At 62.1% G+C, this 10054-nt stretch overlaps 3 protein-coding genes across 3 annotated transcripts in view; 2 read left to right on the plus strand and 1 right to left on the minus strand.

The window, feature by feature from the left end:
• The window catches only part of CHLRE_15g635350v5 (uncharacterized protein), a 12271-nt gene extending 9970 nt beyond the window's left edge, over positions 1-2301 (plus strand). The window contains exons 13-14 of the mRNA XM_043070510.1: positions 547-806; positions 1064-2301. Of these exons, the coding sequence (XP_042916371.1) occupies positions 547-806; positions 1064-1250 (447 nt within the window). The 3' untranslated portion in view covers positions 1251-2301. The remainder of the gene's footprint in view (positions 1-546; positions 807-1063) is intronic.
• A 2493-nt stretch (positions 2302-4794) lies between these two features.
• CHLRE_15g635400v5 (uncharacterized protein) lies at positions 4795-8422 on the plus strand. Its single transcript, XM_001700546.2, has 6 exons — positions 4795-5014; positions 5453-5704; positions 5934-6072; positions 6608-6707; positions 7121-7392; positions 7638-8422. Exons 1-6 carry the CDS (start codon positions 4898-4900, stop codon positions 7871-7873), a joined length of 1116 nt encoding a protein of 371 aa, XP_001700598.1. The 5' UTR covers positions 4795-4897; the 3' UTR covers positions 7874-8422.
• A 102-nt stretch (positions 8423-8524) lies between these two features.
• Positions 8525-10054, minus strand: part of CHLRE_15g635450v5 (uncharacterized protein) — a 3276-nt gene continuing 1746 nt past the window's right edge. Inside the window, exon 4 of the mRNA XM_043070514.1 lies at positions 8525-10042. Within this exon, the coding sequence (XP_042916372.1) occupies positions 9773-10042 (270 nt within the window). The 3' untranslated portion in view covers positions 8525-9772. The remainder of the gene's footprint in view (positions 10043-10054) is intronic.

The following is a 10054-nucleotide window of genomic DNA, read 5'->3' on the forward strand; positions in this document are numbered from 1 at the left end:
CGTGCGGTGCCGTGCCGCCGCCTGGCCCCTCAGGCTCTCATGTCGACTGCTGGGGCGTGTGCCTACGAATCAGCAGCGCGGAATGAACAACCCCAACCCCTACACCCCACCGCCTACACCCGCACCCCTTACACCCCCACCCCCTACACCCCCATACCGTACTCCCCTAACCCGACACATGACCCAAGGCACTTGACCCACCTCGCATTCACACACACACGCACACACGCACACACACACACACACACACAGTCACACACACACACACACACACACACACACACACACACACACACACACACAGTCACACACGCACACACGCACACACACGCACACACGCACACACACACACACACACACACACACACACACACACACACACACACACACACACACACACACACACACACACACACACAGTCACACACGCACACACGCACACACACGCACACACGCACACACACACACACACACACACACACACACACACACACACACACACACACACACACACACACACACACACACACACACACACACACGCAGGTGGCGCACGAGCGGCAGTCGTACGACATTGAGCTGGCACTGGGGCTGGGCGAGGGACACGAAGGCGGAGACACCAGCGCGGCAGCCGGGGCGGCAGTAGCAGGGGCAGCAGCAGGAGGGGCGGCAGTAGCAGGGGCAGCAGCAGGGGCGCCGGGGCAGAGCACTGCAGTCGGCACGGGCACGGGCGGTGCGGTCTACACGGCTACGGGCAAGGGCCAGGTGTGCTACGGGCGGTACGACCTCAAGGAGCCGTACTACAGGTGGGGTGGGGGGGTGGGGGATTGGGGGTGGGTGGGCGGACTGGTTTGTTTGCATGGCACGTTTGACTGTGGAGGCCCGCCGGCTCCGTGGCGCCATGGAATCGTGTGTGTTTTGCCTCCTATGCATATGGCATGAGGCACACATAGCACAGCAAGACTCCCCTGCCTCCCTGCCTCCCTGCCTCGCCGCCTCGCCGCCTCCCTGCCCACCCGCACTGTATACGTGGCATGTGTCCTTCCCTCCCGCACTGTCGCAGGCAGCTCACGCCCTACGGTGCGGCGGCGGCGGCGGCGGCAACGCTGGGTGTGACGGCCGCCACGGGCACCGCGGGAGGCGGCGCTGGTGACGGTGCCGTGGCGGCTGCGGACGGCAGCGCGGGTGCTGCGGCGGCAGGCGGCGGCGCCTGGGCGGGCTGGGCGGCGGCGGGCGGCGTTGCGGTGTGATTTGTGATGGCGCGGGTGCTTGCTCATACCACATGTCGGTTAGGGTGCGGCATGCGGCTTGCGGTTACTTGCATGTTGGTTGCTTGCAACGGGGTGCTTGATGCAAAGTAAAAGGCAGGATTGCGGCTCGCTGCATTGCATGTTTGCATAGCAGGAACGTTGGGGTGGGGATGCGGAATGCGGCAGCGGCGGCGGCGGCGCTGTGAGACTACCGTACGAAGGCAGTTGGTGTCGCTGCCAGTGCGAAGTGTGGCCTAGTAGTTACCAATTCCAACTTGGTAGGGGAAAACAGTTGGATTGCTTGCTGCGTACCATAATGGCATTGCGTCGCATAGGCTGCAGCGTGGGCAGTGGCGTGGGCTGTTTTGTGGGCCTTGAGGCTTACGCCCCGACCAGGATGGAGTTGGGGTTGGGATTGGGGCCGCAGCTGTGGCTTACGTCCGCGGCGGCGCACGCGTACAGCTAGCTAGCTATCTACGGGCAGCTGTAGTCGTGTGCCCGACATACCGTGTGTACAAATGCCATACACACGTGCTTGGGGGATGAGTAATACCATTATTCGTTCTCGCGTGCGGCGCGTTGGAATTGATGGTTGGCGCGTGTGCAGGCAGCCTGCAACTTCACTACCTTGTTGATGATTTGATGGGACAATCCATCAGGGGTTGGGGGTGGAAGAGGTAGGGATGCACGCTTGGCCTGCACCGCTTCAGTTATGTTGGCCGTGACGTACGACGCCTCTGCTTTGTGACGCTGGGCCCGCTGCGGCAGGGGTGCTCAGAGCTCTGTAGCAGGAACACCGGTAACAGGACTTGATGACTAGCCAGGGACTGCTTGCTGAGTTATCGTGGAGCTATGTGGATTCACCCGCCACCAGCTGCCATTGATGGGTGCCCTTGCGTGCGACTAGTTAGAGTAACTCTCCAAGTGAGGCAAAACTTGTTTCCATCTGGCTTCAAGCTTGCCGGTGGTGGTATTGGTATCGGTGGTATTGACGGGGCCTGTTACAGTTACGTGCGCCGCAGCTGACTGCTCGATGTAATGCAAATCTGCAAGTATGGGGCCATGAGTCCTGGGGTCTATCTAGGGCAGTGCTTTGCCTCTTCGGGCTCTAAGGCTGTGCAAGCAGCCCTTCAGCTCCCCCTCGTCCCACCACCACACCATCACACCACCACACCATAACATCAATGGCCAGTGGCCACTACACCGTCGCGAAGGCTACTTGGGCTTGGATTTGGATGGGGGCGCGAGGTGGGTGGGGGCCTGGGCGGCGGAACGGCGAGGTGCGGGGGGCTTGTTTTTTTGGGCGGGGGGGAGGGAGTTGTAAATACCAGGCCTAAGTACTCAAACCTAGCGAAACTACCGGAGTACAGGCAGCGGCAGGGGCACTCCCTGTTCCCTGTGCATGGGTAGCATCAACGTGGGTAGCATCAAAGGCAGTGAGAACCGCCGGTGTTGGTGTTGGGCCCCAGAGTACCGCACGGCCAGGTCTACAGTACGGCAGTACGGCACGGCTCCGGGGCGGCAGCGGGCGTGCAGATGGCGCGAGGCCCAAGCCAACTTGGCGCTCGCTGGCTTCCTCGGCTTCGCATTGAGAGTCTTGAGGCATCTGCGATAACAAGCACCGTGTGGCACAGTGTGTAACCGTGCCGGAGTGCACGCGGGCTCAGTGTCGTGATACGACCTCTACCCCAGTCTCCCTATATCAGGGGTTGGAATGCCTCCCAAGTAATAGGCCCTGTTGGGCCGGCGCTTTTGGGGTCATTATTTGTTCACGACAGCTTAGCCCGTGTTATGAGCCCGTGTTATGAGCCCCGTCGTCGGCATTCTCGCGGCGCACGCCCAATGCACGCCACGACCCAGGCCCGCTCAAGGAACACGTGGGCCTGTCACAGGCCACTGGGGCCGGGAAGAGCAGGCAACACCCGCTTCCACACCCCTTTCCACACCCGCTTCCGCACCCACTGCCGCGCCACGGTTGTCCACTGTGCAGTCACTCCACGCCCCCATGCCCCGGGTCACACACACATGCCGACCTCCACACACCACACGCCCACGCGCCGCCGCCGCTCCCATGGCCCACACCACGCGTGCCCCGCCCTGCCCCACGACAGCTCGCGCACACAACAATTTGCAAAGGAAAGATGGCAACCAGAGCCGTCGATATCTGCCTTACCCTGCCTATGAGCATTGTAGCCCGTCCATAACTTTACGGAATGCAGGGTTATCAAACATACATAGCGCTGTGAAAGTGGCGGGCAGTCCATTGCCGGCTTGCTCCCGACTGCTTGTCCCCTAGGGCGGTGGGAGTAGGGAGGGGGTCAGCGGGGAACGAGGCTAGGAGGGAAAATTGACACCGGGTGTGCGTAGGTGTTTAAGTCACACCGCCGGCTGCAGCACCCCACATCGGGGTTGCCACTCTGCGCTCAAGTCCCGCACACGTCCCGCTCTCAGCCCATCCTTGCGCATGCTATCAAGACAACCGCCCAACATTCCGGCAGCCTGACCCACAGCAGTACCCTTCCCCCCACACATACACCCTGTCCATCCCATTTCAGACCAGTAGCGGCCGGGCGCGTATCGGTGACATGACTGTGCCGCACAAGCGCAAGCCATGACCGTGGCTGAGGCACTGTGCATGCTCCTGCGCATATACCAGGCTTCCATTCGGAAGAGCCTTTCTGATACGCGTGGATTACATGGATGCTCCAGCCACCTGATGCCAACAACCTGGCAAGTTTGGCGCGAGCTTCGGCAATGTACAGCTCCCAGACTCTAACGCTTGTCACGGTTATAAGTACCATGCCATTGAAAAGACTGAAGGCAAAGAGACAAGGATAAGCCAATGACGTTTGTGTCCTGGTTTGCGTCGCTTGCGACGGTGCAGTTTTGGGTTGCAATACACTACTATATAGCATACCGATACAGCGGAGCAGAAGTTTTCGCTGAAGGGGTTGACCGTGTGTTTCTCATGTTCGCTTTCGCTTGTCGCCACGTTTCCCCCACAATTTACACGCGCCGACAGGCAAACAAGATCCCCACCAGTGCACATCGTACGGTCATGCACCTTGGCGTGCCCAACCTCACAATCCCGAAGTCAGCCTGGAGCGCATGTCATGTCACTGACCTTGATGCGCGACACCGCCGGTTGGCTTTTCCGCTTGAGCCCAGGCCCCGTACCGTGTCCTCTACGCCAACGAATTCCAGCAGATTTGATGCATTACAATGACAATACCGTGAGCTGCTGGGGGCGTGACTGGGTTCCACGACATAGCCAGCTCGCTGCTTGGCTCGCTGCCCAGCGCTGCGGCTGGTGCGCCGAAACACAGGCCGTGTCGGGCTGTGAGGGCTGTGATGTGCAGAACTCATGTCATGGTAAACTGTTTATGCCTCGAACGATGCATTTTAGAAGAGCGGCGATGGGAATGGGCAGTCGGGTCGTGTCGCCTCGATTCGACACGACTGGCTGTAGCGCCCGGCCCGCATGGGGCATGCCCGGCGCCCTATAAAACGCGAGCGGAGTGCCGAACCCTGCATTCACACAGACCTTCTTCCTCTCGCTTACCTTGTGAAGCACTGATAGCCGGGCATCCGCCTCTCCCTTCCCCTCGGGCTGCGCGCCTCTCCACCGAACACATCCCTCGACCAAGATGTTGCGTTCCGCCGGCCGCGTCGCCGCGGTGGCCCTGTTGGCCCTCTTCGCGCTAGGCTGCGTGTCTGCTGCCGCCAAGCCCTCCACCGACCGCCTGGTCGCGGCCATCAAGTCGGTAAGTTTATATGTTCAAGTAACGACATCCTGACATGCCAGCACGGAAACCCTGCCGGTCGTGCGGGCCTCCATTGCGTCGGTACACAAACAACACTGTTGCCTCATGAATGCACGAATAGCTTCAGGGATCGCGCGACCGTCCTTGCCTGTCGCGAGCCCTCCCCGCCGATGACACGACATGTCCCCTTAGCGCCTGGGCCGGTCGTAAGTGCGGGCCATCATCGCGCCGGCACACGCAAAACATGGTTTAATCGCGAGAATGCACGAGTTGCTACAGGACTTGCGCGACCGTGGCCTTTGCCGCTTCGCGAGCCCTCCTATCTCGATGACACGACACGACATGTCCGCATTCCACCGGACTCCCTCTCGCTCATTAATTTCCGCTCCCCCAATCTTTACTTATCAAACCACTGCCACGATACCTCCCCGCTCGCAGAAGAACCTCTCCGCGGTGGTCGACGCGCTGTCGGTCAAGGGCCTGGACGTGAACACGCCCGACTCGACGCGCCGCCTGCCTCTGGTCGAGGCCGCTCGCTCCCGCGATGCCCGCCTGGTGGGGGCGCTGCTGGACCAGGGCGCGCTGGCGCGTGTGAGCGACGGCACCACCACGCCGCTTCACCTGTCCATGCAGGGCGGCAGTGCAGCCATCGTGAAGCTGCTGCTGGCCCACGGAGCCGACCCCAACGCGGTGAGTGAGTGGTGGCGGCAAGCAAGTAGTCAGTTCGGCAGCTACTGCAATTTCCTGCAGCTACAGCCCTGCCTGCCCGTCATGCATGCCCACCACTACCACCGTACGCCCACCCAACCCCGCACCCCCGCGTGCCCCCCCCCCCCCCCACACACACACACACCCACACCTCCTTGAGGACAGACCACCACACTCGGCCGTGCCCCCTGCCTTGCCCACCCACCTGCAGAAGGACAAGACCGGCGCCTCCGCGCGCTCCACCGCCGCCGCCGTCAAGGAGCTGGCGGACCTGCTGAAGCAGTGGGACGCCCGTGGCGCCATGGCGTTTGAGGACGAGCCCGGTGCCTGGATCCGCGAGGAGCGCGACGGTGAGGGCGCGTGTGGGGGGTGGGGAAGGTGGGGATGGGGAGGTTGGGGATGGGGAGGTTGGGGAATGGGAGGTTGGGGATGGGGAGGTTGGGGATGGAAAGGTTGGGGAGGTTGGGGAGGGAGGATGTGGGCGTGTTGACGTGGCGGGCGGGCGGCGGGTGGGCAATAATGTGGTGACTTTGAACAGCTTATTTGCAGGAGCGCCAGCCTGCCACTGACCTTGGCCCTCCCGCATATACTTTCAGAGCACAGCAGCCGTATTGGTACTGTAGCAAGCGTGTCTGCGTGCGTGTGCCCGCCTTCCTTGCACCCCACCTCGACGGCTAGCCCCTAGCCCCCTCTACGTCTAGCCCCCTCCTCATCCCCTCCTTCACGCCCCGCCATTCATACCCCTAATTGAGACCTGTTTCTGTGGGCATGGGCGCGCGCAGGCACATAGCGCCCACCCTCCCCTCACGGCTTTCTTTGGGCTCGGGCACACAACACCCCACCCCCCATCCCCCCCATCCCCTCCTGTGTCCTCCCTCCCCACAGGCCAGTCCTACTACTGGAAGCCCGCCAATGGCGAGAGCCGCTGGGCAGTGCCTCCCAGCTGCGCCTGGCAGCGGGTCACGGTGCAGGGCCACCCCATCAAGTGAGTCAGCATGCAGCAGGCCGCAGCGAGCGAGGCCGGGAGTTGCGTAGGGGCAACGCAAGCACGTAAGAGGGACCTGCGAGAGTAGCTGCCCTGCTGTTGTGGATCAGCGGAGGATGCGGTAGGAGGGTGCGAAGGCTTTACTACTGTAGTGTTCCCAACCCGCTTTACTTATCGGGCCAGTCGTCGTGTCTGCCCACGTGTGCCCAACATTGCGCCGCCGCCTAATCCCACCGGGCCGGCCCTTGGCACCTACCCTAGCCCGCCCGCCCGGCCGCGCCCCCCTCGCCAACCCCGTTTCCCCGGTGCACGCACCCCTACACCATGCCTCCCTCATCCCATCTAACGGCTCCCCCACGCCCCCTGCTCGCCCTCGCTCCTGTCCCGCCGCCTCCTCACAATCACAATCACAGGTACATCAACTCCCTGACCGGCCAGGAGACCACCCGCGTTCCGCCCGCCCTGGCCTGGGCCCGCGTCACCGCCGCCGACGGCTCCGCGCTGTGGCTGAACTGGGCCTCGCGCGTCGCCTCCGCCGCCGCCACCGCCCCCGCCGAGCTGCCTGCCGAGCTGGCGGCTGAGCTGGCCATGCACCCCAACCGCCGCTGGTACAACACAGCCACGCGGGAGTACGTGTACACCGACCCCGCCTACGCCACACCCTGGCGCGAGCTAGTGGACGAGGGTGAGCGACGAGTGCGGGGAATCCGGCGGGCTTGTGTTGCTTGGTGGCAGGTTGGTTGGCTGGTTGGTTGGCGGCAGGTGGTTGGCAGGTGGTTGGCGGGTGGTTGGCGGGTGGTTGGCAGGCTGGTCGCAGGGGTTGGCACGCATGCCATTGTATGAGTCATCCCAATCCTCCAACCCACCCTGCCAATCCCCCCCAACCCCCCAACCCACCCCCATCCCCACCCCCCACACACACCTACACAGCCTCCGGCGCGCCCTTCTTCTTCAACGTGGAGACCGGCGACACCACCTGGGAGCTGCCCGCTGCCCTGGCCTGGACCGAGGTCATCGAATCCAGTTCCGGCGCGGATGGCGAGTCTGGATCCGGATCCGAGGCCGGCCCCCGCTACTTCCACAACACCGTGAGCGGCGAGGTAGCCTGGTCGGCGCCCGAGGGCAGCCGCCACGTGTTTGTGGAGGCCAGCGCCGCGGACCTGTGAGCAGCAGGAGGCGGAACAGAGTTTTGAATGGAGTTGGACGGAAGCCAGCAGCACGCACGCACGCGTTTACCGCACACACGACACGGCAGTGTCAGGCGTGCTTACAAGATAGACAGGTCCTGTTCCGTTTGCACGGCAAAGCTGGCATGCGTGTGTGTGACACACGTTATGGTGTCTGATATGTCAATCGCCGAATTGGTTTGGCGGGATATGATGTGATGCACGAAGTGTGATGCACAAAGTGTGATGCACGAAGTGAGCCCCTTAACACATCATGAGATAGAACCCGCATACGAGCCAGAAGGCAGTCGTGTAACGAGAACGCCACCAAAGCCGTCAATGCCCGAGGCCTCAATATTGGCCTTGTGGGGTTAACGACGATGGTGACGCAATCACGCAACAAATGCGCACGATGCCAAAAGAGGGTGTCGGAGCTAGCAGGCAACAGGTACTGGTCTCCCCACCAGAACGCTCCTGGATGTAGGTGCTGGGCCATGATAAGTGAATGGTCTACGCCTCCCACATCGAGGTCTAAAATCCTCCCTTGCCCCCCATCCCGCTTCCCCAGCGCCCCCTCACCCGTTATTCCCCCCTCCCTTTCCCCCCTCCCTTTCCCCAGCCGGCCAGCAGCCCTGGCAGGTCCCAGCCCTTGTCCTACGTCCCCTTTCGCAGCCGTTGACCTAGCCCTTGACCTAGCCCTACACATATATTTCCCCTGTCCCAGTCCTTTACCCAGCGCTTCCCCCATCCATTCCCAGGAGGAATGCGCGTCAGCAAACTTCCAGCCAGCCAGCAACTCGTCAGTACAGTAACTCCGGCGTTTGACCAGCCGCGCACTCTTGCCCTGCCGCTGCCAATTGTATGCCATTTGTTGGGTTCTGGGAATCAGCTGCACCCTACGGGACTTTACCAACCTGCCTTACCACTGCCCCATCACACATCCATTCCCTGGTGACCCTGCTCTCCGCTTTGCACGTCCCCCGCGTGTCCCTCCCGCCTTCTCGACATCCCCTTCCTCCCCGCCTTCATTACACCGCGCCACCTTGCTTCCGCTATGCTCGCGTTCCTTGCATCCTCTCCCCCTCCCCTTTGGTTCAGTTTACTTTGGCCTGGAATTTACAACCCCCTCCCTCGTCTGCCACGAGGATTGGGAGCCCGGCAAGGAGCCCCGTCGGGTTTGGGCAGGGGGCGCCGCACGAGCCCGCCGAGATGCGGGGAGCCAGTAGTCATGACCTTGCAAGCTCATACAAAAACGCAGTGCAAGCTTGAAGAATTCAAGAAAGATGTGCGTGTGGCCCCGCCCATTAGTGTATATCGAACCCATGTACGTGCCCAGGTCTCACCCTGGCCTCCACCCCGCAAGCAAGGAAACACACACCCCCGTTCCCATGTAGCTCATCTATGAATGCACCCCTGACTGGTAGAATAATGGCGTAATCATTTGCCCCCTCCATTTCCCTGGCATGCACTTGGAGCCCCAGACCCAGCCCCACGCCCTAACCCCGTGGGCTCACTCAGCACATGTCACATCATCAGCGTTTCACGTGTATACCGTATTGCATACACAGCTCCCTCTCCCCCCAACAGCGAACCCCCCCCCACACACACACACAAACACACACACACACACCGTCCCCTCGCTATGTATGACACGTCCAAGCCTCATGCACGCATCTTCCCCATGCACTCGCTCGCTCATTCCCTCGCTCACACACACACCTCAATAACGCGCGTAAAACGTTCTCTCACTTTCGTTCCGTTATAGACACGTCTCAATCATGAGTGCATGTCTGCTCACACACGCGCTTTGGTCACTCGAGCGTTCTGCTCACAAACACGTCAGCCCTCTCACGCTACTCACGCGCCTTGCTCACAAACACACTCACGCACGCGTGTTGCTCACACCGCCGCCACCACGCAAGGGATTGCCACCTCCCCTGCCATGGCCGCTGCGCCGGGCCGCCCCATCACGTGCCCCTGGCCCTGCCCCTGACCCTGCCCCTGCCCCTGACCCTGCCGCCTCCGCACCGCCACCGCCACCGGCGCCGGCTGGTCCGCCCCCGACTCCCCTCCTCCACCTCTGCCGCTCTTGGCCTTCGACCCCGACGCGCCTGATCCCTGCTGCTGCTGCTGCTGCTGCTTCAGGAGTTCTTTGTGTTGCCTGTGCGCCTGGCCGACGAA

This window comes from Chlamydomonas reinhardtii, chromosome 15 (assembly GCF_000002595.2).
Source record: "Chlamydomonas reinhardtii strain CC-503 cw92 mt+ chromosome 15, whole genome shotgun sequence".
Lineage (NCBI taxonomy): Eukaryota > Viridiplantae > Chlorophyta > Chlorophyceae > Chlamydomonadales > Chlamydomonadaceae > Chlamydomonas > Chlamydomonas reinhardtii.

Coding starts and splice junctions, on each gene's coding strand:
- CHLRE_15g635400v5 (XM_001700546.2), top strand. CDS start 4,898: ATGTTGCGTTCCGCCGGCCGCGTCGCCGCGGTGGCCCTGTTGGCCCTC. Junction 5,015..5,452: donor TGGTCGCGGCCATCAAGTCG/GTAAGTTTATAT, acceptor CCCCGCTCGCAG/AAGAACCTCTCCGCGGTGGT. Junction 6,073..6,607: donor GATCCGCGAGGAGCGCGACG/GTGAGGGCGCGT, acceptor CCCTCCCCACAG/GCCAGTCCTACTACTGGAAG.